This window comes from Acipenser ruthenus, chromosome 20 (assembly GCF_902713425.1).
Source record: "Acipenser ruthenus chromosome 20, fAciRut3.2 maternal haplotype, whole genome shotgun sequence".
Lineage (NCBI taxonomy): Eukaryota > Metazoa > Chordata > Actinopteri > Acipenseriformes > Acipenseridae > Acipenser > Acipenser ruthenus.
The window spans coordinates 23,159,998-23,187,445 of record NC_081208.1 but is presented as its reverse complement, the minus strand read 5'-3'; the positions used below and the strand labels follow the sequence as shown (position 1 = coordinate 23,187,445).

Genomic DNA, 27,448 nt, shown 5'->3' with positions numbered 1-27,448 from the left:
TTTATTATTTAGTGTGTGATGTTATAGCTGAAATAAATAAAACACATTCTACTATTTCTTTACTTTGTTCTTAAATGTAATTTGGTGAGGTACAGTGTTGGGGAAAAAAACTTATCTGAACAAAATACTTCGGTACACTTTTGTTCAGATAATTAATTTAAAATATATGAGTATTTATCTGAATTTGAAAGAATATTCAGACATCTCAGAACTACAGTTCAGCGGTCACTGTGGCAACGGAGGGCTGAACCCTTGAAAGCCTGGCTGCTTATGGAACTTCCCTCTTCATAAATCCAACAAATTGCCTCCTTTTGTCTGCCTCCCATTCCTGCGAAACGCTCTTCTCTTATCTCGTTACAAAAAGCAACATGACTGCTTCCAACCCAGTCTGTTTCAAGTGAACTGAAAATTATCTGCCAGATCCCCCAGGCTTTTTTATGATAGAGCTTGAATTTGAATAAAAAGGTTGCCAAAGATAAGCACAAGGAAAACCGCTGAAATAATAAACTTGCCCAACCCCTGTTGTGAGAAACAACAACAAATACTTCACAGGTAGCTCACATCTCCTAACTCACTATACAAGTTCTGATTTTAACCCTCTTCTGATTGTTCATTGGTTCTGGAAAGAGGTATTCGATCAAAAAATACAGCAGTGCTTTATATCCCTTATTATTTCCCAGTTGTATGGTGCTTTCCAATCAAACTTAAAGACCTAAGAGGACATTCCCCCAAACCAAAAGACAAACCCCTCTGATAGCATTTAATGAATCCTTAACTGTAAATAGCACAGGAGAGAAGCTGCCTTCTAGTTAGAACCAAATGAAGTACATTGCATGCAGCTGTGTACTACAGGTTTCAATTGTGAGGTATGATGGGTTCTGTGGACGAATAAAACAACGCAAATTAAAAAGGCTGTATTTATTCATTTTGCCCTTTGCCATTGCAGCCTTCCTTCTCTGCCCTTGAGGTGGCATCGGTGAGCAGGAAGCTCCCTGAGGCGGGTGTGTTGAACCCAGTGGGAGAAACCAGTGAAGGCGTGAGGCCTGGGAGGTCAGGGGTCAACGTAGATGCTACCCCTCCCATCACTTTGGACGCAGAGAACGCCGATCACCAGTGTACAAGTAAGTTTCAACAGGGCCTGTCAGTTTCAAACTTTTTCTTATTCTGGGCGGATGGGTTTGCATTCAGAATGGATTTCAGTGTTGTTCTCTCTCGGTTAGCGGATGTTTGCAAGCTATTTGAATATGCTGTGAGTGTTTACCATTTGAGAGTTGCAAAGCCCAAGGGCAAGGCAGGCCATTTTTGTGTTTTACTTCAGCTGATGTTTTCCATTGGAGCGCATTGAAATTGTAGGTAGCTTCAACCTCCTGGTTTCATTTTGCCTCAGGTCTGGTAAGTACTGTATACTGGCAAGCTTGGGAAAGCACTACAAAATGTGTTAATGTCCCGTATGTGCATTGCATGGTAAAATCATAGGATGAATGTTATAATTATTGTGCAGATTTACCATGGTAAACTTTTATAGTTGAATGATTTGGAACAAACTGACATACTCGAAAAGCTTCAAGTACTAAAGTGATACATTTTTCAGTTAGTTGTATAATTTGAGGCATTGTGGTGTTTAACAACATTTAATGTTGGGGACCCTAAAAAAGTTGCCTTTGGACAGTTAACACATTATTTGCATAAAAATAATATATGGCATGATATGTAAAATTTCCTGGAATAGAATATTATAATGCAAACCAGTGCTAGAGCTGAATTGAGATAACACAGTATTCTTCCATTCATTCATAAAATAATGTAAATGCATTTTTTGGTATGTCATAAACCACAAGACTGAAGGTAGAGCAGTTTATAGTTGTCCAAAACCACACATTATTCTGCTATAATTATTTGTTTTTTTTTTATGGTTATGCAGCCTGTTTTTGAGGTTGACAGAAGACTGGTTTTAAAATACCAGTATTGAATTCAAATGACAGTTGGTATTTGCGGCGTTTACATGAACAAGTCATGACAGTTTTCCTCACAACCTGTTTGCCGTACTTTTCAGGAAATGCGTTGCTATGCAGTTCTGATTTAGGGAAAAAAATCATCCGTACCAATGCAGATTACTCAATTCTTGTCATTTAGGGGAGGGATTATTTAAATGTGTGTGTCTGTGTAGCAAACACAGACATTTAAATACAGACATTGTACAGACATTGGACAACAAATTATAATACATGCCATATGTAGCACACACCTAACAGACTTTGATAGAGATTGATTGTAGGAACTCAATTGGCAAATGCTTTCACAACCATGGATGACATTGTTTTTATAACAACATTAATAGAAAAATCACACAATGAATTGACCAATATACAAATACAAATATGTACCATGCAACACAGTACAGGATACAGGAAGTTAAGAGCCTTAAATAAACCTCATACGTTGTGCCAAGTAATACCAGTACCTGACACACTATGAAAATATCAGGACGCTAACCCAGGCATATCTCAAAGTCACTGGTAGGATTTGTAAATGGGTTCATTTGCTTACATACTGTAAGCAAATACAGAGCTTATCAGCACCGCTGTGCAACCTGAGCTGGAAGGAGAGGTGGCGGTCGTCAGGCCTTTGTTCATCTGGCTTGATTTTTAATGCAGGAGTTCAGCCTGAACCAGATCATATCCCAAAAGGTGGCCTGTAGAGCCATTTGGGGGCTTGGAGGACATTTAAATCACAACATGGAATCAAGCACACGGAGATTATCAAAGTAATGGGGACATCTGTCTAATTCTATCAAGATAAATGAAGGCACGTCCTGTTAAATGAGCTATTTTGTCATGTGGGCTATTGAAACAAGAATTTATAGCATTTACTGTACATGTTCCTATAGTCATCTACCCTGTTATGTGTATTTTGTTTGCTATTAAAGTGCTGTTTCTACTTGCTGCTTACTAACTATTCCAGCAAAAATTGCTGGTGATAAGAGGCTGGTTGAATGTTGTTCTGTGCACTGAAGCCCATAGGAGAAGCATTGTGCACTGCAGACTGTGTAACACTAATATGCTTCCCCGTCTAACTTTCTCACAATCAGCCTTGAGTTACAGTAGTTAGCATGGCAAATAAGTTGATTCAACAATAGAAAATCCTACAACACACATAATAGGATATTAAACAGGTATATTTTGTATTTACCCACACACACATCATGCATAGGAATGTATGCCTATCATTAATTCCTATTCAGGGTATATACAGAATACAATTCCAAACTCAAATTTTTGTAAAAATAAAGTACATATTTTAATATTTGATTTAAGATGAGTTCCATAAACCAACACGTACTGAACAATGTTTTTAAAAGACAATGTCAAAATGAAAACTCCGGTTGCACTGCAGTGGAATTGGCTCCTAAGCTCACTAAATTGTGCCTCGTCACAGGGGCCTAAAGCCCAGCCACATCTTGCTTCTTTAATTCTGTGTCCCTGTAACTTGTTTACAAGGCTTACATAGTTTACTTGCTAAGTAAAATGTACCTGATATCTTGTATTGACTTTTGTATCGCAAGTTTTCTGCTTTCTCTTGTGCCAGTGTACTCTGTGTAAGAGTCCACTCTGTGTAACTGACAATTGAAATGCTGCCATTTTTTATGAAGTGTTACTTGAAGATGCTGCTGTTCAGAAATGTTTTTCAATTCTCTGTGCATGAACACAATACACCTCTCGGACAATCTGCGACATGAAGCAGATGCTTTCTTCAGTTCTTGTCTTAGGTTGCAGTAACAGTCTTACTTTTGAGGGCTTTTTACCAAGAAGCCAGCTGGAATGGCAGACTCTGTTATGGCTTGGAGATACTCTTTTAAGGGTTTTGTTATTTTCCTTCAAACAATAAGACACTATAGCTCAGTACCAGTTAGGCGCCATTATGGTTGCTGAGCAGGCCTCACAGAGTTTTATAAAGTAATAAAGAGGGAGACAGCAAGCTAGGGTTGTTCGTTTTCATGTAATTCCCTAAAAATTTAAAATTAAGCATTAGACATGTTTTAAATTAACATATCAGGAATGTATGTAACCAGTCAGAAAAGCCTGTAACATGTGTTTGTGTGTAAACACTGAGGATAACACCTATATTATGCTTTATTATAAAAGTCCTTTCTTATATCCATGTGCCACACCTGTGATTGTTACATTCCCACACACACTATTTACAGCAGCAGGGCTTCTGCCCTGCCACAGTGCCATTTCAAACACACTGAACTGTTGAAAAGCTCTGCTTCCCTTCTGATGAAGCAGAGGACTTTGAAGGAATTATAACACCAGGAAATTATGTTTTTGTATAAAATTAGAAACTACAATGACTCGTTCATTTTTTTAAAATGTATTTGTAATGTAGTGCTTCCAAAAAGTGGAGGACAAATGGCACCGGTGAGTTTTTCTAGTGTAACTTCATGAATCCCAATCTTGTAACTGAAATTGAACACTGTGACCTACATCCTTCTCATGCAACAGACAGCCACCGGAAAGCGGAGTCGTGTCTCAGAAGGTTATGCCTCAATTAATATTTCAATGATTAATTAATAACTACAGTATACTTTTACTTCTTCTCTGAGTCATTAATAATTGTTACCAGCAAAGAATGGTGTTCCGCATTCCAGATTGCTTTAAATTGGGTCTGCTTGTGCTGTAAATTATAGACTAATCATTTTTATCCATAATAATTGAAGGAAAAGTCAACAGTCCTTCCTTACTTCAAGGGTGCACAGCCTTGGTTCTGAGCAAACAGATTTATAGGATGGGTGATATGTTTATCTTTAAAGCATTGTATCTCTTTTTATTAAGTGCTACCCCATGACATTCTTCAGCACAGACCTACTGAGAGTATCAGAACCAGATGCCTGACTGTCTGTCTGCCTTTATATTCTATGTATGTTGTCAAACAATGTTACATATATCTAGAGAACCGTGTATCCAGTTGTTGAAACATACTTTATCAAAGCTACTTGTTCATTTATTTTAAGCCATTGGTTATCACTAGTCGAATTCAGATCTCATTGCACATGTGGTGACTATTTAGGAATATATATCTTACAATGATTTACACCTGCTTATCCATTGACACATTAACATGACATTTTGCAAGAAACATTCTCTGCTTACACACAATTCACAAGGTTAGCTATTCCTTATTTGTAGTCTGGATTACACGAGGGGCATAAGGAATTCAGGAGTTTCCCTTTACAGAAAATTGTGAAAAATATTACCAGTGTATTGTGATAAATCCTAGTAATCTATAAGCAGACAAAATGGATTTGGAATAAATACTGCACAGTATTGTACACTGACTGGTACTAACTGGGTATATGATGTGTGTTGGTAAAAATCATAATTCATACATAATCCATGCAGACAGAGCTGGGATATAGGCGCCATACCGTAGAGATGCATCCTTGGTCTTTCTTATCTCCTTGTCCAATGTCTTGGGAGTTATGCAAAGCTATGTGGTGATATATTATAAAAGTCTGTTCAAAAACAGGCTCCAAATGATCTTCAATGGCAATGCAGTTACCATAATGACAACTCCAAGGTAATAGTAGAGCTGTGCAGGTGGCTTTCCTTCATCTTTTTAATATGCAGTTCCCCATAAATGTCTTGATAGAAAAAGTTGAAATGTTTGTCGTTGGATTTATTACCCCCTGGGAAGGGGATATTGTGGATGTGCATGTCAATATATATATATATAAATATAATGTGTGTCTGCGGAGAACCAAGAAACTTGGTATTAACATTGTCAAGAAACTTGGTATTAACATTATCTTGCATCATTTATTGAGGGTATCAGATTCTGGGAATATATAGTGTCTGTCTGTCCATTCATCCATCCACCCGTCTGTATGTCACACTTTTTTCAATTAATTTTTTAATTAGTGTCAGAATAAAAAAGTGGAGGCTCAGGCTTCTTTTCACATCATTGTTTCAAAGCATTATTTATGGGGGTAAAAAAGTGTGACATGTAAAGGCGTTATTAACATTTCACTTCTACTCCTGATAGTTCTGGGAACTCATTGCTTCAGTGATGAGTTTCCTTCCTCCTGTCGACGTGTAGGGGCCCTCCCGTTATCTTCAACCACTTGCGGTTTTGTGGTAGTTGTTTCACTGCACTTTTTAGCAATAATTCCTTGAACTGTGTATTAAAAAGAAAACAAAAAATAGCCTGGGACTTTTTGCAGACAAGGTTCCCGTTCCAGATATATTACTGTAAATATTTGAATGATTCGAAAACACTGCACACAACACAGGATTCACTGCTGTGTGAAACCTAGAAAGAAGAAGCAATGACATTTCAGTGCGCTTAATTGATTACTAAATGTATTTCAGGTGACATATTCACTAAGTGGTTCACCTTTTGGACTAATCAGTTAGCGACACTTACACAAAGGAGTGGGGGGGACTAGTGACAGTTGTGAATTGAGACACACATTTGCTGATATCTTGCTGCTTTATAAAAACACAGCATATGTGTATTACAGTAGCAAGTCCCATGTTAGTAACATGCAGTACATATTCTCTCAAAGAAATAAGTAACACATGACCTACATCCAGAGAATGTAGAATGCAATCTTATAACAGATGCCCTTGCATAGTTTCATCAAAATCGGACAACCGGTTCCCAAGATATTTCCTTCAATAGCTAATCAAGTGTTAGTTCCTGTAAAAAGTACAGAATAAATGGAGTAGTTGTCCAGATTTATTTTTGTGTTAGGGAATGTCCATACCAAGTTTTATCCCAGTGTATCTCAAGATAACACCAAATATACAAATGGACTAGCTTTTCTTGCTCATAACCAGCTACAGTAAAAACTACAGTACCAGCTCTCACTAACTTAATGGCAAAGCCTTACCCATTTACTCATTCACTTGCGGATACAGCAGTACGATGCACAAAGTTGTACTGAGATTAAATAATTTACGGTGCTATAAACAGCTGTCACTTCTGAGAAAGGGAAAGTGAAACTAGGTTATAGATAAGGTTAGAAAGACGTGTACTGTGCTGATGTGATAACTCGTCTTGTCAGTTGATGGAAGGTGGGGAACATATAGTGCAGACCGTGTGAGGAGTCACATATTGTTATCAGATAATAAGCAATTCAAAAAGTATTCCATTTTTTATAATCAGCGTGGCTCTGTTGCTCTCCTGGGAAGGACATTTTCATCATTGGACTTAAATGAATTAATGAAGGAGGGCTGAGTGAGTCACATTTGGAGTAGCTTGAACGCTGGAACTGCAGCTTGTGGAACCCCAATCCAGTCCAGAAATAAGGACGCGTGGAGTGGTGGAATTTGGAGCTGGCTGTTTTATCGACTAGCGAGATTAAAACTGAAAGGTCATTTTGCTTCTCTTTTTTTTTTTATTCTGCATTGCTGTTGGAGATCAGAGGAAGAACATGTTTCTTTTAAACAGCTTGGGACTTTAAAAAAAAAAAAAGCTGCCTTGCTCTGCCACACTGTTGAAACAAAGTAATGGATTATACCAGTAGAGAGAGGGGATGGAAAATGTTTAAACATGGTAAGAGTTTTTTCTTTTTTTTTTTTGGTATGTGTTTGTCTATCTGCAGAATAACAAGCGTGGCCTTGCCGTTCTGATAAGCCATGCAGGATATGTGTAAATACTGTACACTTAAAGCATTAGTGTCCAATTTCATCATAAAGTAATTAACTACTGATACTGTGCTAGCTGCTTTGAGTTGCTATAGGCTTGTGTACAGCATGTTAGGTAAGCAGGTTGCAGTGGTTACTTATATCAGTATATCTGTATATCTGAAGTCTTTTTTTCCCCCTACAGCTATGGCCAATAGTTTTGTATCACCTAAAATTTTAGGATTGAGACATAATTTAAAACAAAACAACTATATGAACATTATTTAAATCTTTTATTTAACATCACGTAATCAAAGAAACTACTAAATGATATCAGGAGCACAGCATTTAATATTACATTTTAAAATGTGATTTCTTTTCAGTTTTTGTCAGTTTTTCGTATGGAAAACTACAAAGCGGTATGTAATTCAATATGTTAACATAAAACATTATTCAGCAGGTTTCATTCAACTTTATGAAGCAAAATTAGTTAATTCTATAGATTATAAATTGTGACGACATCTAAATGATGTATAGTGGCCTGTCCGATATGACACCCCAGATACTGACACAACCATGCCAAGGTGGACACTTTAAAACAGGATTATTAGTATTATTTATTTCTTAGCAGACGCCCTTATCCAGGGCGACTTACAATTGTTAGCAGATATCACATTATTTTTACATACAATTCCCCATTTATACAGTTGGGTTTTTACTGGAGCAATCTAGGTAAAGTACCTTGCTCAAGGGTACAGCAGCAGTGTCCTCACCAGGGATTGAGCCCACAACCCTCCGGTCAAGAGTCCAGAGCCCTAACCACTACTCCACACTGCTGCCCTGATGGATGTAAAGAATGTACTGTATATGATTGGACAGATTATTCAATGTAAATACAGACGGAATCACAGAAACATTAAAGTTACAGTGTTCCATATGGATTTAAAAATAGTTTTGACATTAGTAAAAGAAGGTTACCGTATAAGGCCATGTTGAAAGTAGCAGTTGGTGATTCCTGTAAAATTGTAAAAGTTCAATGACATCCTTTTTTATTTATGTTTTGCTTCCTGATACAGAGCAGGGCTGCATGATATCTTAAATTAATCTACTGCAGCAAGTGGTCAGTTACTAATGCTATTTCCAAGGGAGATACTTGTTTACATCTTTCACAACTGCTGTTTGTGTCAGCAGACAAACTGTAAATAGATTGGTCAACAGGGACTGCTTTCTAGTAAATGCCTAACTATGGACGTTTTTTGAGTAAAAAGCTAGCAACATTCACACACATTGAACATGTGCACGCTGAAATGAATATGTTTAACAAGAAGCAAGTATATAAACACCCTAACAGCTTCAGAGATTAAAGGGGCTACAGTAATATACAAGAAGCACAGTGACTCTTAAAGGGTTAACGGGGATATACAGCATAATGGGCTATTAAATGATTTTGTACTGGATGAAACCTGGCACCAAATGGGCAATAAGATTCTTAGAACACCACCATGGGTCGTAAAGAGCTCTGTAACTGATACCTATCAGTTTTAATGCGTTAGCTTCTTAATATGAACGCCATTTCCATCAGCAGAATGGTTCAGATCAGTTACAAAGGTGTGTTATTTTCCAGAGCAGCACTGCATTGCACTCTAAGACTTGGTAGTCTTTATATACATGATCTGTTAGTGTATACTGCAGAGAACAAATGATGCTACAGTATATCAACTGTGTACTTCACTAAGCGGGTTGCTGAAACACGATTTGTTCGTGGTTTAAGTGCAGCTGGAAAGCAACCTTTTATTAAAGATGATGTAATGATGTAGCACCTCATAATGATAGCACAATGTAGGCTGTTTATATTTATCGTTCAAGTTGTTTACAAGACAAAACCAAATGTGACAGCTATAAATAAGTAATGTAGCTGTGTGTACATCCGGAAATCATGTCATACTAATTAAAAGCATTCTGGATGCAGCGGCTATAGCCAGAAGCTTTTTCAAAGAACGACGCAGCTAGATGTAACTTTTTATCGAAGCCTCTTCATCTATACTCCAGTGTAGCTTTCTGAAAGGACACTTTATGAAAGCAGGCAGACTGGGTTTTTTTTTCAAGGGGTGTAACATTTCTTAAGTCATTGGTTATTTTAGGCAGATTCAGCTTGCATTTTAGGTTATACAGTGACTGTACATGCACAGGGTTGAAAAATACAGATACCATTTGTATACATTCCCCAAGTGCCAATAAGGTGTAGAGCCAGTGTTGTTCACTAAACAGGCACTGATTCGATTAAGTTAAGTTGTTCAGGATTCATTCTTTCTGGCACTTGGGGAATGTATACAAATGGGACTGTTAACAAGGCATGTGATAGAGAGAAATATGGGAGTAAGCTGGCACTAAGGAATTGCATTTCAGTGTAAAACACAGTTGTGGGACACTGCAGCTTTAAATGCGCTGTGTATGAGAGCAAGCAGGTTGTAGAGCGCAACTGCTGGCTCTTACCTGTCTTCAGAAAAGGAAAGTGTAGAATAATCCTAAATAATTTAGCTGGGGATAGCAAAGAGAAATCTGAGGAATGAAAGTGAGTAAGGTGTTGCCTATGTTGGTGTGGCTACAGATTGTCTCCAACTCCTAAAGTCGTAGGTTTATGAAGTATCCTTCCACAATGAGAAATGGAGAGCTGCAGAGACCGCTTTTGGCGGAGAGACACGCAACTGTTGTAATTTTCTAATAAGCTGACTGAGTTTCCTAAATAATAATAATTTTAAAAAGTCTAACCAGCATTTTGTTCTAAAAAGTCTCTTAGATAAAGTGCAATGGCTCCAGGGCTGAGGGAATTAGCAAGGAGACAGTGGCTTTGGCAAGACGCCATGGTTATTAGAGTCTCTAGTGGGGTGGGCAGAAGGTTATGCTATGACTTGTAGAGGGAGGAAGAGTGGTGCTTTTATTGCTCTTGTATATTTCAACAGAAGGGTCAGTTGTGTCATTTCCAGCTTTCTCTTAGAGCGAGCTCCAGCTTTTATTTTTGTCTGTTTGTTTATTTGTGTTTTGGTTTGAAAATGTCACTGTTAAAGTATAATGTGTCTTTCAAAACAAAATAATAATAATGGAAAAGCACAGTGTAGTATGTAATTACAGTGTAGCACTGTTTACATAAATAAAGCCATCGCTGGAACTGTCTCCTTTAGTGCTACTCACCCAGTTCTGTTTGTAAATGAAGTTCTTTATTTACAAAACTGTTCTAGACTGCCATTGGCCTCTTTGATAACAGTCAGGAATAGTTGCATTAATATCAAAATGTATTTAAGCTACCAAAACAAAACTTTCTTTAAGTATTGCTTTTTTGACCAGGTCTCTGTGTCACTTGCATCATTTAGCAGAGAACATCTTTGTAAGTGAGATAGGTAACAAACTAAACTGTCTGTATCATGTTTATTACAATGCAAGTGGACAGCTAACCTGAGCTATAAATTTCTACATCCTGTAGGTGTTGCTCCATAGAATGTACATTGAAGGAAAACAACATTCCACAAGCTCACATGTCTCTCCATCGTAGTTTCACAGTAAAGTATATTTAGTTGGTGTCTGTTTACACATTTTTCAATGATTTAGCATTCTATTGTATCAGAAAGCAAACTTTGTGACAGTCCAGTGTTTGTAGTGAATATATGACAAATATATATATATATATATATGTGTGTGAAATTCACTGCCCAACTTAATTCTACAGGGTTTCCAAGTCAGTATATCCTACAATTTACAGAATCGCTATGTGGTGTGATAAACCCAATAAAGGCAACCTAAGCACAAATACACCTGTTTTTTCATTTTCACTTTACTGGTCTCAAAACCCACAATGTAACAGTGACGAATACAGTGTTTCTTGCATCTTCAGTCATTTACCTTCAATCCCTGCACCTCTATGCCTGTAAAACTAAGGTGCTGAGTTCTGAGTCATAACAGGTTTCCCAATGCTTAAACTATTTGTGGTAGTGTTTATACCACCAGCAGTTTTGTTAGTTTAGTTTACACGCAAAACAGGTATGTCTAGCCTGTCCTTTGAGGCCTCACTTTTGACTTGTTGGCTGATATTGTGTAACACGTGACCTTCCAATGTGAGTCAGCATCAAACCCAGCCATGTAAAACCATGGGTGTTCATTTCTAGACTCTCTGCTTTGAGAGTTCAAATCATTTTAACAGGAGGAGGATTCTTGTGTTGAGCCTAGGTTAAAAGAAATAAAGGAAAACCCACTGCGGACCAGAGCTATGCGGTTTTCCTAATTCAGTGCACGAGAGAGCTGCACGCACAAAGCACAGAGCTGTGTGGCTTCTTGTTTACCGTGTGGTCTCCACTGGTGAAGCATGTGCTTAAACCCCAAATATGTTCTCGTAAAAACACAGCGATTGATTGGAGGCAAGCAGTCTGTGAATCAAGTCTGTTTTCTGTTGTGTGGCTTTGATGCTGAAATCGGGCCTACTGGTTGTTAAACAGCTGGAGTAAAACACTTTCTATCTGACTTCTGCTGAATAGACCTTACCACCTCCTGATGCCAGGCAATATCAGAAAGCATACTGTATGTTTTATTATACAGTATTTATACAATTGGAGAATATTACTGCCTCTGGTTAATAAGATGTAAAGATTGTCAATCAGGTTGATGCATTATCCTAATATTATTATTATTATTTGTTTATTTAGCAGACGCCTTTATCCAAGGCGACTTACAGAGGCTAGGGTGTGTGAACTATGCATCAGCTGCAGAGTCACTTACAACTACGTCTCACCCGAAAGACGGAGCACAAGGAGGTTAAGTGACTTGCTCAGGGTCACACAATTAGTCAGTGGCTGAGGTGGGATTTGAACCGGGGACCTCCTGGTTACAAGTCCTTTTCTTTAACCACTGGACCACACAGCCTCCATATAGGGATTTTCTTTCCCTAACCATTGATACGTGTGGTATCCTGCTTGCAGCTTGTTCAGAATACCGCCGCTAGAATTCTGACAAAAACCAGGAAAAGCGAACATATTACCACCGTTCAATGCAAGTAGCCCATTTCAGTATAACTACGTTGGCATTGAAGATCATTTGGTAATTGGAACCACAACTGATTTTGAACAGCCCTTTACAATATATCAGCGCACAGATTTACATAACTCCCAAGACTGGATAGGAAGATAAGAAAGAAGGATGTATTCCTCCTCTCTACGGTATGGCGCCTATATCCCGGCTCAATGGATTATGTATGCATTAGGATTTCCATGAAATCGGATGTAATCTATGTGACATTCTGCAAACCGATTATGGATAAAACTGCAGAAAGATGACCCTTTATGTATACATTTTGATGACCTACATAGAAGTTCCTGATTTCCATTTTGAAATGTTCACAGCGATCTGACTCATCAATTAAGACTGATTGGTAAATAAGCCTATCATTCATTTTTGAATTATAAATAGCAAAACTGCCACAAACATTGTGTTTGGGCTTCGTTCCAGGTACTGCATTCTGTAGCCTATATACAGTAACCAGGTATTTATTTAGTTTTTACAAGCTGTTTACTAATGACAAATAACTGCACAAATCAGTTATCAGTTAAAATGTGAGTGGTAACAATTAATGACCCTTTCTTACCCCTTACAATCTTTCTAAAATACTTTCATTGTGCTGAGATATTTTAGGTACCAGGCAACAGCAGCATTGTATCAACAGTGTTGTCTTTCAAATATTTCTACATAAACAGCACAAAGAACCAAGAGATCTTCAACAGAAGGACCAGTTATAATGCTGCGTGTGCCAATAAGATATACTTTGGTTAGAACTACAAACATTTTTTTTGTACAATATTTCATAACAAAGTAGCTCTCTAGACTGTCTCATGCTTTGCCAATAAACAACAAGAAAATATGAGTTGTTAGAAAACTATTCACAGTGCAGGAAGAAAAAAAAAAACAGCACCAGAATATTCAACCACTAAGACATATTTCTTTATTTGAAAGCCACTTCTTCAATAATCAAAATACTGTTTAAGGAACAAAGTCACCACATCAGTGTTGAATTCTTTCTCATCCATGATAGCGTCTTGGGAACTGACATCTTTTTAAATAAGTCTACTGATTTCCCACTTGTTTTCTGGCCTTTGAATACAGTACTTGAATAAAGGAAGCAGATCGGTTTAGGTCATAAATTCAGTCATATTGAAAAAAAGAGCCATTGTGCACAGGGCTTATCACAGATACCTTTGAATAATACAATATTTTATACTGCCTAATTCTTTCAGCTGCTTTAATATTTGTGCCAAAGCAACTACAATGTTTGTTGCCATATTGAACGTGTAAAAAAAGATAAAACATTGGAGTAATACAGTAAATTTTGAAAGCAGGAAGCAATAATCTGTGTTTATTGGCAGAGATGGCTATACAAATATTGTTTGATTGTAGGAAGATGTTGCTAATTATCCTTTATAAGAAGTGTGCGTGCGAATTTCTGGGAGATCAGTCTGACCTCCCCACCCAATATATAGTTGCATTACAGGCTTGCATTACAGTCATACTGCCTACTTGCTAGTTTGCATATTTTTTTTTATTTCTTGATCCATCTCAGAATGAAACTTCAGTATAGAGGGTGTCTGGGATCTGAAAGTGAAAAGCGAAAAAGCCAATTCAGACTCGTATATACATCCAGAAAAGATCAAGGGTGGAACAAGACTAAAGGCTTTTGTTTTTTTGGCATACACACTTCTTATATTTCACCCACCCACAACCATAGAGACAGTATTTTCATTTTCGTGTAATTCACTGCAATGACACTCCTCTGTATACAGAGACTGTTCAAATTGCTCCATTATTCTGAAGTGGATGCATTAGTATAAAATAATGCATCAAAACAGACTTAAAAAATTAAAATCCTAAAGTGTAAGTCATGAACTAAATCCTAAAACTTAAAATCCTAAAGTGTAAGTCATGAACTAAATATGTGTAAATATGGCCCATAGCCTACTTATATCATGTATTTAAAAAAAAATCTGAATATGCAGCACAAACAAAGCAGTGATATTCCCTCAGAAATCTATATTTATTCACTGTACAAACACGTTTTTAACCCAGCAGGTTTAGCAACTTCATATCACTCTACATGTACAATATTACTGTCAGGTAAGACATACTAGTATAATCACATCTTCAGATTAAATCCCACCATGTATGTAGTCAATAAATCAAATTATGCAGTTCTGAACCTGCTTGCCATAAAGCAGAAAAAGTTTACACTAGCATTTAACCTGGCCGGTGTCCCTGCAGTAAACTTTAGCATTCATTTACAGTAATTGAAAGTGTTAGTAATGAGGTTCATCGATCACCCAACGGCTTGCTATATCTGGGTGTTTTACAGCTACTGCCAAAAGTTTTGCATCACCTTATAGAATGAATTCATTTTGCTTCATAAAGTCAAATGAAATCTGCTGAATAATGTTACATTAACATATTGAATTACATGCCGCTTTTTAGTTTTTCATATACTTAACGAAAAACTATCATTTTGTAGTTTCTTTGATTACATCATGATGTTAAATAAAAGATCTAAATTATGTTAACCTTGTTTTTTATTTTAGCTATAATACTTCCATTTAATGTTTACAGTAACTTCCTCATCCGACCAAAAGAAAGGATTCCAAAGAAAACGTCTGCACTGTGTATAATACCGGCTGGTGGTTTGTACATATGTCCAAAAGGAAATCGCGGAACATGTTTTTCCATTTCTTGCTGTACGTGATGAAGTATTCCAGGCATATTCAGTGGCAGGTGCATTCTCGTATTCAGACAATTGTAATACTAAATATTCATACCCTTTTTATTGCGTTTAAAATTGAAACACTGAAGAATTATTTGATACCATTTCTTTCCTGGGTCAGGTTTCTGTGCGCTTCATCAGGCCTTGTTGACAGTGTCGTTTGTTTACAGTCCCTAGACCAGAAGTAATGATTGCAGAATGGTCACACACATATTTCCTCCAGAACAATATAACACCCTCTTCTTTGAGCTTCTTGCATCAGGTCAGTGCCTTCTTGGGGGCCCTACACACTAACAGTATAATGGCAGGTGTTTTTCAATCTTGTGTATGTGATGTGCAGGTTAAATGGCAATATATCATCAAAATGTTAGCATAGTTACTGCTACTCACAACATAACAAGTGGTTGCAACTCTGGACAGTTTATTTTGTGGTGTATTTTTCTTTTCTCTCTGATGCAAGCTCTTGTGTCACAAGTCTGATCCTCTATTTTGATTGTTAGGAAGCTCTTGTCTGAAGAGCTTGCAGTGGACTGTGAGACTGTGAGTCATGCATTAGGCCCGTGTGAGTCACTGGATTTAATGCCATTGATTCTCTTTAGCGCAGACGCCAGAGTAACTTGATCTACATCACACAGTCAGAGTTAATCACATCACATTACACACAGACCTTTACTTACATCCAGTATCATAACACAAGCTATCTACCAATTCGATACAAGAAAGGAGGCTACAGAATGGTTTGTTCATTATTTATTTATTTAGTTTTTTTTTTTTTGGTACTACAGTCCACCTTTAAGAGTTTTGGATACATATGTCTGTTTTTTTTGATAATCAGAAAAAACATGGCAGCTGCATAGTACAGTACAAGCAGCACACATGACAGAATTAAAGTAGGTTGTATGCAGTTTGAAAACTTGTTTTCAAACGGCACAGAAACTTGCTCCCTTCGATGCCTTCAATATTTGATGTATTCTACTGATTCTAGGGCTGCTTGTCACCTGTTGTTGCTTCTCATGCAACCAGTCTGCAAACATGCCCATTCCTGATCATAATCACTCTGTGTGCTACCAGACCACAGTCACGTGACGTCAAAGTTGCTCTACAGCAAGTGCAGCAGGTGTTTGTTTGGTTATTTTTTTGTGGAGGAGAACTTGCCTGGATCTACTTCAACTGTTTTTTTTGTTTTTTTTTTAAACTGTTTAACCACCGAAGTACCTCAAGCAGAAATATATCGCAGTTTGCAGTGTCTACAACTGCTGGAACATTCATTATTGGACGGTAGTTTAATGCATGTCAGGCTTTGTATGCATTGTAGGCATAGTAAAGCATAAGGAAACTTGGTTAGAAAAGTAAGTAAAAGTCCACTTGTAGAATAGTACACATCCTGTCATGTTTTATTCTCTATACTGTATAAACTCAAACCTGCAAACTTGAAAAACAATCAAGACATCTGCCATAAAACTGATTCAACCAGCTGTTTAATTTTTTTCTAAATATGATCTTTTTTCAATTACATTTTCTCAAATTCCTTCCGGGAAATGTGTGTGAATATCCTGAATTTCAGTAAGCAAAATTAGCCCTCTGTCAAAGTCTTACTGAAACTTGCTTGCAACAGGGAGATGCAGCATTTATATTTTACAAGTATGCATGTCACTAATGCATAAGGAGAGACAGTCCATTTACACAGAAGTGCATGCTACACATACTGCTGGAGCATTATAGTCTGCATTTGCTCATTATTGCTGTGGGTTTTCAATGAAATAAAAAGCAGAATAAACCAGTTTTTATCAGGATGACTTTTTGCAAGACCCATTTTCTTATCAGCTTTGAACTCTTTACCAATCTGGTTGCAGCATTTCCATTGTAGCACAGATGGGGTTGAACACAGACTTTGATGATCTTTCTTGCTGTCTTGCTGTAAAAGCAGCAGTTTGTTCCTCTTGGGCTTTGCGAGCTACAGTTTTGGTTTTTTTTTTTTAACTGACAGACAGTTCTATAAATAATAATACGCTGGGTTGTATAAAGTTTGAAATTGTACTACTTTCATTGCTTAGTCTAATTACAGTGTTATGTGTAATTGAACTACAGAGCAGGGACCAAGCAAGTAGGATTTCTTTTTATGACATCAATGTGTGAAACAAGAATGACTGAATCAGGTTTGAAACATAGTCTCACACTTCTTCTATCTCTCCATTTATATATATATAAAATAGATTCACTTCTCAGTTATTGCAGTCTCAGTCTGACTGACAGAACAATTCTTACATGTTTAGACTAAATTCATTTTAATGGAATGAATATTGGTACTTTTATAATACTAATCATCTATTGAGCACCCTGATGTGTGCTACCATATATGACCACTGTGCAGTACTTTGTGTTGTCATTGCTACATCAATTGTCTACCATTAACATTAAATGCAGAGGTAAAAAAAAAAAGGTAGAAACATTTATGCTATGGTGTGAGTGTGTATTCATTGTTTTTTTTGTGTGGACATTTGGGGGATGAAATGTTAAGAACTATCCCCAGAAAGATAATGTTGTTGTTGAATACTGCAAACACTTTTCTCAATTCCAACTGGTCTTCAATTAGCAACCCCCCCACCACCCTCACATCAAAGTGTTCAAATGTATGTAGAAGGAAAGTGCTGTACTTTACATGACCCCCTCTGGTGGTGTCTGTTTTTTATACTAATTTCCCGTGTTAAGTGCTGTCCAATACTGCTGGTGTTTGCAATGCAGTGGCACAAGGGGGCAGTAGTGAGCTCAAACATTCTAAGCAGAATGAATCGATTCTCCTCCTGTGTGGGTTTTTAGAGACACTTGGTTTTTGAAATTTTACAGCTCACGCAGTGGTTTTGCTTGAGACTGGCAGTGTCAAGAAGTCAGCTAAACCACACTGGTCAGGAAACATAATTTGTCATCCTTTTACGATTAATTTTGAATAGCTTTTCTTCATTCAGTGTAATTCGAGTTGCAACGAGTCATAAACGACAACCTTTAAAGCTAAAGCTTAAAGACCACGATCTTAAAAGTGTACTGCAATATACCTTGGCAAAGCAGCACTGCAGTGCTCAATAAGGCATGGTGAAAGCTTAAAGCATAGGGAGAGTTAAGAAGTCAAAAGCAGGGTTAAGTAAAAGGTAAACTATGGGAAATTATAGGAAATGCTTTGTCTAAATTACTGTGAATGGGCAGCTGTAGGAGTGCCTTGGTATTGTTAACTTATCAATCACTATGGCGACCAGCTTAGAATCCCTAGCCCTTTGACTTGTGTGATTTAACAAGAAACAAATCCATATTGACATTTGCCTTTGAATAATGAACCTTGTCCACATTAATGTATTATTCAAGTACATATTAAGAAACGGCAGCACGCATATTTTCTCATTTCTAGGAAGCGTACGGAAGCTAAATAAAATTAGAGTAATGTTCCATTCATAAGAAAACTAGATTCGTCCCCCTCCAGAGTGTAAAACAGTATTAATGTTAGCATTACTGCTGTGTGTTTTATTTTTATAATTCCACTGGGGAACTGAGATCATTTGACCTGAAGCCTAATGCAATTCTGGAAGTAAATTAATACAATTTGGGCTCTCAATGTCTATTACCATAATACATTGTTGCTTCTTGCTTTTCCCTTTGATAGCATCAGCATTAAGTCTCTTAGTGCAGATGAATTAATGTTCTGGGGTTCTGTGGAGAATCACCCTAGATTGATTGTGACATCATTTCGAGTTGGCACTTGCTTTCTCTCAGCCTGACTGGCTCCTCGCTTTCTAATACAAACCAGCTGCTTGTAAGAAAAGGGGGAGATTCTTGCTTGCTTTGCGGGTGGCAAGCACTTGCATGTAAGAAGAAAAAAATAAAGAAGGTCGGGTCTGGTAAATGAAATGCTCAGAAACAGAGGCCCGTCTTGCTTAAAAGGACAAGGCCACAGCCATTACATCACATTAAAGTTTAATGCCTATCTGTGCCACTTCTGGCAGGCCCCTGGTTTAATTTGATGGGTGTTAAAAGCGAATGATCAAATAATGTAATAGCTTGGCACTTGTTTCATTGTGCTACAGAGCAGATGATGGTTCTGTTGTGTTTTTTTCTTCTTTGGTTTTATGGATGTTTTGCAGCATGACTGGCTGTAATAGATAATAGATGATATGGAATCCTATTTTTTAATGTGCTGGTGGTGCTCAATTAAGATATATACATACCTTTTTTTACTGTTTCCCCTGTAGAGCAAGCGAGACAGCGAGCGAGCTGGGGGTGGGGCCCTTTTTTAAAGAACATTTACTTTAGGTAATAATACATTACAATTGGCAATCTACAATATCAGGAGTTTCTAGAGTATCATCAGGAGACGGGAGAATCATCGGGAGTCTCACAACAAAATCGGGAGACTTGGCAGGTATGCAGTGGCAAGATGGCTTAAATGAGTGAGAGCGAACGCCCTCTTGGATCGGTTTTGTATAGTCTTTATAATAGTGGGTGGAACAAAACAGGCACAGTTACAGTGTTCCACTAAAATACTGAAGGCACCCCCGACTGGCATAACCCTTTGTGAGCGCACATTGGTGTCTTTTGCAGTGATAAGCAAGAATCTTTTAATACCTATATTGAAAATACCGATATGGGTTTGAAAACACCTAGTGCAGTAAAGTAACTGTAGTTGATTTCACGTATTGATGCCACTGGGGTACTTTGCAGAGTAATGCCTTGCAGAGCTGTATTTCAGGCACATTAGTGGAAGGCCAAGAGGAATGGATGACCCTTCTTTACTTCACCCTTTGTTAATCTTTTATTAAGGTTCTCTGCTTTCTCCCCGTCTCTCTCGAGGAATGTCCTGTCTTCTCATGTGTCTCCAGGCCATTGTCTGCTGGCATATCAGTCAAGCACAGTCCCCATAACTCAGAGCGATCAGATCAACAGTGCGGGTCGACAAAGAGGGCTAGTGTATATGACGTGTTCGGCACAGCTCAGTGATTTATTTAACATTTTCATTCTAGCCATATTAATTAGGTCCTGGATCAAATGGTTTATGCTTGGGCATTGTTTGGTCAGTGACAGGGCATGACTTCCTGTTTACAGTACATACCTACATCTGTGTGGCTTATCCCTGACAAGACCCTCATTGACATTATGAATGAACTGTGTTTCTGCAGTTAGAACGGTAATGAAAAAAAACAAAATTTAGCATTTTAATCTTGTCGTTTGACATTTTAAATATGAATCAGGAAATAAGACTGATTATCATTATTTTCGGACTGCCTTACCTAAAGTATGATTAGGCTGTCTATGATTTATCATGATCGCTGATACATGCCGTTAGTGTTGACCGATTAATATCACATTGAGTTGATTAGTTAACTTGTGCTATAAACAATCAATAAATAAATAAATACAGATTTTTTTTTAATTTATTTTTTAAAGTGAAGCTCCTATCTGCTCCAGTTGCTGTTTTTAGTCCTTTTCATTGAAAGCAGTTTACATTTAACTAAACCTCTATGCTTACAATGTTACGGATTGCATTGATCTTTATTCCCATTCTGGGATTTAATATATAAAGGAAATTAACATGAAGTAAAAAGGAGACTGGGACATTAAGCAGATCAACTGGAGACCTGTGACTGCTTTTGTGAAAAAAGCAGCTTTTTTATGAACATTCATCAGGCTTACATTTATTAAAGTAATATTATATTGGACTTAACAGAGGTAATGTAATTGTCAGTTTCCTAAAGTTTTTTTAACTATATAAGCTCTACTAAAGACTGCTCAGCATAAAGTAATTTTCAAATGTTTCCTGCATGAAAGCTGCAAAAAAATGATCTACAGTCTTTTTCACATTGTGGTTAAATTGGTTACAGCTTTATTCCTAGCTATTTTGCATAAACATGCAAAGCTGTTAATCCTGTGAGAAGCATAAACGGAAAGAAGATGATCCCTACCTCTCACTCACCAATCCTTGAAACAATACCTTTATCAGCAGGAAGTGCCTTCAAAAAACATCACCAGCTTACACAATGAATGATACGCAGCGCATTATTCTGAGCTTTTACAACATCAGGATCAAATGTAAACAGATTTTAACACCTGGCGAGTTCATTTCTTATGGATTTTATGGATTAAAAGGAGTGTATTAAACCAGTCTTAAATGTCTAATGCCCCATACTGTTTTAACATTATTTTTATATATTGAGGTTGTAACTTTATAAGCCTGTGTTAAAAAGGCATGTACCAGCGCCATACGTGCTTCCTGTAAAATGTTAGCAGTGTAACAAAAGAATGCAATCATCTTTTTTTTTTTTTATATCAGTTTTCTGTCAATAACGATATTCTGATAAAATATAGTGCACAGAGCCTGCACAGAGCTCAAAAAGCTTAAACTATTGAAGTAAACAGATTTTAGTGCATAACTGAAGGTGATGCAAACTACTTCAGATGTTGTTTGTATGGTATTTCATTTAAAGTCTCAGAGTGTTTGCGGCTATTCGTGTTACCAAATAATATACAGTAACTATTCCCAAAAGGTTATTTCATGTTAGCTTTAAAGGATTGCAATATTGACTGTGTGAAAGATGGATCCTTTGACATGAAATGAACAGTTGTGTTTGTAGAAGATGGGTTTTTACAATATTCAATCTTTAAGTGAAGCTTTTAAGAGCTGGTAAATGAAGATCTACTTCTAAACTAAAGGAGTTTCAGCTTTAAAAAACTGAAAACCCTTTTCCCTGATAGTTTGGACAATTTATTACCTTGATTGTGGCCATTATCTTTTGACCTCAGCAACCTTCTCTAGTTCAAAGGTAGGCTTGTTTACCCCCCTCGGTTGACATGATATCACGGTCTGACTTCTGGGGTCCAAGATCTCTGCCCCAGAGAAATTTCAAGTTCATATATGAAGTCACATGACAGAACCCTCAATGCTTTACTCCCTGATTAATGGCCTTTGGCAGGGAATCATGGGTATTTTAAGTAGGTGGATAATTTTTTCTAAAGGCTATCTGCTACTTCTATGTCATTGACCCTTCCCTTGCTATCATTCCACAGAACACAGCTGGTCATCTGTCAAGCCTGCTGTTGGAAAAGATATAGAGCCAGGAACAACATGAGCTGTATTGATTCTCCTTTTGTAAAACAACCCCACCTTGGCACTTATTAAATCAGGAACCAAGAGCGAGCAAGTGGCGTTATATATATTTTTGCTGAGAAGCTGACAAATAACTGAGCAGAACAAGAAATGCCATCCGAAACCTGATAACTTAATAGTGTGTTTCCGCTGTCCTTAAGGTGCAAGCTCTTTGGTGACAGTTTTATCTGCAGGGATGGCAGTGCCAGAAGGGGTAGTCTGCTATTTACAGTGCTGAGGCCGTGACTTTGGAAGGAGACAGTTAACATAAATTCACATGAAGGATCAGTTATCACTTCATTGAACTTGTGTCAGGCCCCACATTGTAAGCTACGCAATAACATACTGTTTCCTGGCTCCACTCTGCGTGGCAATACATTAAATACACTTTTATTTATAGCTTCCTGATCAGAAGGCAGAAAGTGCCTTTTTTTTTGTTGCAACTATCATTTAATTTTATGATGAGCTTTTTTTGGGGGGGTCTCAGGGCATTTCATTTTCACCTTTTTTTATTCCTCCAGATATTGATGCTCCCACATAAGTCATGCATTTTCTATGGAAAGGCCAAAGATAAGTAGTTGACAATCTAGATGCTTTTTACAGTAGCCGATGTTGTGCCCGCTGCATGCAAACTGCTTGATTAGGCAATGGAATTGCTGTTTGCTCTTACTCTGGGAGTGATGAGGAAGAGATAGCAGCAGGTGAGGGGTTATAGGGGCTCAGGCTTGGTTCAAGGTGACCCTCTCCCCACTCCTCCTTTCTTTTAAAGAAATTGTGATGAAATGACATCTCAGTCCTTTGAATTTAACCAAAAGGCAAGGGCTTGACGTGAACCACAAGCCATTCAGTTCCAAAACGAACGTCTTACCATTTAACTAAAGAGCCAGCTCTGTAGTCAGGAGACTGCAAAATATTCAAATCCATATACATATCCCTGGTTGTTTATTCTGAAAAATATAGATAGATAGATAGATAGATAGATAGATAGATAGATAGATAGATAGATAGATAGATAGATAGATAGATAGAGAATAATAGATGGGCTTCAGTGAGTTACTGGAAAACAATTCCATCTAGGGTTTATGTGACATCATAAACTACAAGACCGTTATTAAGTTAATATTAAAGAATCTTAAATATAATTTTCTTATTGATAATTCAGGAACGGTGAATTAAACTGGGTAGATAATGAACTGCAAAAAATAACATATTTTTAAGGAAAAGGTTAAATGTGGTATGCTTTTTTTTTTCTTAGTCGCTGTCAGAGTCAAAGATTATTTTTCTCGCTCTCTTGTTTGATGCTGCCGTTGGTGGAGGATGATTGTAAATCTTCACAGAGACAGATTTGTTAAAAGTGCCTAAAAAGCACGAATTGTGTTGTCGAGATTGAAAACGAGACATTTTGTGTTTGAAAGTGGTCTCGGGGAGTCAAATATGGGTCAAAAGCTAAGTATAATCATCTAGACGATTATGCTGTTTTTTCGAATGACTCATGATGCAAATATAGCCTTCATCCATGTATTTGTTATATATATATATATATATATATATATATATATATATATATATATATATATATATATATATATATATATATTTATTGTTTTTTAAATTAAGTTTGATGCAGTTATCCTGTACTTGCCATAATCAGCTCCACTGAAGCTTTTTTACATTGAGTTTGCACATCTATTAGGGGCAGAGTGTTCCGGGGGATCTTAACAACAAAAACAATCCATTAGTTTAAGATGACTCTAAGTAGGGTCGTCTCCACCTAACCTCCACAGGACTGTACTCCACAATGTGACACAGCTTGAGAGATGGGGTGCTGAAGTCAACACTGAAGTGCTTTCTCAATAGGAACCATACCATGACCTCATTTTAAACCTCCTTTTCCCCTGACAAAAAATACTTGTGTATCAAGTTGAACAAACTCTTAAACTCTTAACTGATTACATAACATGAGCATAAATAATTGCAGATATTATAAGAGGCAGGTTTAGCTAAACTCATTTCAAGCATCTATTATCTCAATAATACATGTTTTAGATAATACAGGCAAAGTTCTGTACTTAAAGGGTTAAGTGCTTGTTTCAGGAGGCATAAAATTCCCATTGCTCATATGAATATGAGCTGTCAGGGCTTCTTTGTGCACAGACCATGTGGCTTGGCAGTTAAAGCGTATCTGTGATGCAGGACGGTATCTCCTAATAGTCTTAAATACAATTCATTTTTTAATAGAGAACAGAAGTAAAATATTCTTGCTTTTTTGTGGGTTTTTTTTTTACAGGCTATGTAGATTTATGTTAAGGAACTATAAACATATTAGATACTTTGTAGCCTATATCTTGAAGGCAATTTTGGTGTTAGGGCAAATAATAGGAACACTTACAGTTCTTAACACTGTCAATAGGGTATATGACCACTAACGGGAGTCAGGACAGCACAGATTTGATACTGTAATTTTTTGGCTAAGGAATCACTTGCCAACTGAGCCCCTCATATAAGCCATTTAAGTCTATGATATCTGTTGTCCTGTCTATTGTGACTTGCATCATGGAGCTTAAATATATTACAGAATTCCGGCGAGATTTCATTTGCATAACCAAATAATCAGTCATGTGAAACAGTCACACGTGTGTGCTAAATGTGGCAGGTAATTAAACATTTTTGTCCAGCCCTTGTATATCTTTACAGTTTTCTCACACCAGAATATGAATATGATATTTATAAACTAACCAGATGTTTTGTAAAAATCTTTAAATACATCAACAACAACAAAATAGATTATTTAGACAAATAACTAAGTTCAAGACAAAGTCTGTGAGATATGCATCTAATGTTGTATTTGCTAAAACGCTGTAGTAATGTGATGACTCGTGAAACAATCTTAAATATGTTTAGTTTATGTTCCAGTCCAAGAAGGTTAACATAGGTATGTGTAATCCTAAATCATATAAGAAATTGAGAAAAAGATCCCTTGTGTTTCCTTTTGTTCACCATACACAGTTACTGTGGGTCTGGGTGTCTCTTTTCCTGTGTGATAAGACTGTGATGTGCCCCCATTAAAATGAATTGTGTTTTTGGTGTCTGGACATTTTTTCACATCCTTTGAGGAAAGGGAGACACCCAGGACACAACACACCCCATACCGATAATCTATGTGGCCTGATGTTATGAGCGAGGGAATTGACTCTTGATCTCAATCCACATACTTGCCAACATTTGGAAACTGTTCAGCAGGACGCTCATGGGGTGTGGAGGCTGGTCATACGCATCATACACATGGGAGGAGTTATACGCAAAAAACAGTTGTTATCATATAATAGAAGTTTCCCCCCCAACTCAACACAACCCGACCATCATGACAGTAAAAATAGACATAGTGAAGCATTCTTACCTTTGTATAAGTAAGTGATCAGCAGATGTGACAGCCGCACGAAGAGCACAGGTTACACAGGATACACAGGTTATTTATTCATAAACCTTTTGTATAACGGTATACTACTTTTTACCCTGGCTAATAATAATATAATGTATTCAAGTTGTTCAATACTGCAAGTACTGGATTTTTTTTAATTACTGCTGGGAAAATCAGGATTATTGAACAACCTGGATAATTAAATGTATTTATTTACCTATATTTTGGTGTGCTAATAAGACGACATCCAGGTCTGTTTTGGAAAGAATGGAGGGAGCGAGCTTCTCAAAAAAAACTGATAAGGACATGGATGATTCATACAGTACATGTCAGTGTTTTATAGCAGGAACTTTCGTTTAAAAGAGCAGCCGAGCAGACTAAGTGGGGTTGTGATGAATAGAATGCTCTCGGAGCACCTGCTCCATATCTCTTTACAAATTTATAATTTCATTTTTTTCATACAACATATTTTTTTTTTTTTAAATGCATTCTGCTTCCACATGTGACAGCGCAGCCAACAGATGCTACAATTACATGCAATGCCATCATTTCCCTAGCAGAGGGGACAGGGAGCGCGTTTAGTGTCTTTGTTTTTACCGTCTCTTCATGCAGCTGTCACTAGCAGTGATCAGTAGTGGAATCATCACTCCACGAAGTCATGCATATGTAAAATCCCATTTACTGCATATTTATTTAACTCAAATGCGCTGGTAGCCTAACACCAGGGGAAATGTGGATAACATATTTACCACATTAGGTGGCTCATTTCAAACTCCGAGGAGTTGTTTTTACATTTAGGAAGCTTCTTATTCAGCCATCCTTATCGTATTGGCTCACCTGAATTTACTGGTCCGTTTACTCTCCTTTAATGTGTGCTTTTTACCATTCTCCATTGTCTGCTAAGTTCATTATTTACTAGGCTACTCAAGTTAAAATGGCTTCTGAAAGGTTTTTTCGGAAGTGAGGTGGGGAAGCATGTCTGTGTTGCACAGGCTCACACTGCATTATGCCTCCCCACCTCTCTTCAGAAAATCATCCTCTAGGAATCTGTTTTGTATTTTTTTGCTGGTATAGTTAGTAAACATGGCAGATATTATTATAAATAATTATGCTGAAAAAGTCATACAGAGCACAGAATAGGATATTAAACAAGTAAGTAATGTGAATACAGTAGTGCTTTAAGACAATACAGCTGCTTATTCAACATGCCACTGTCATTTAGATCACAATAAACAGATAATTTGGGGGCTAACTGGCTGCTAAGAGCAGTTCCAGGTGGAAGGATTATTTGCTTCATCTGAGTGAAAATGAAAAAGTCTGAAAAACAAAAATGATAAGGAAGCATTCCGTTATGTGTTTCAACTGTATTGTTCAGTACAAATAAGGTCATGCCATTTATCCCAAAACCAAATCTTTTAAACTCCTGTGAACAAACTGTGACTTCTGCATCCGAGGCTAATATTCTCCATACAGCCCGTACAGTTTTCTTGCAGCCATGG

The 27,448-nt window shown here is 37.2% G+C and overlaps 1 protein-coding gene across 4 annotated transcripts in view; it reads left to right on the top strand.

Annotated features, from left to right (window-relative positions):
* LOC117425144 (genetic suppressor element 1-like) overlaps positions 1 to 27,448 on the top strand; it is a 239,632-nt gene that overhangs the window by 91,081 nt on the left and 121,103 nt on the right. For 3 of the 4 annotated variants that reach the window (XM_034041843.3, XM_034041842.3, XM_034041849.3), the window contains exon 2: positions 947 to 1,121. In XM_034041843.3, the coding sequence (XP_033897734.3) occupies positions 947 to 1,121 (175 nt within the window). Of the gene's footprint in view, positions 1 to 946; positions 1,122 to 7,082; positions 7,558 to 27,448 lie in introns of those variants that run through there. The other variant, XM_034041845.3, reaches the window with a different exon arrangement.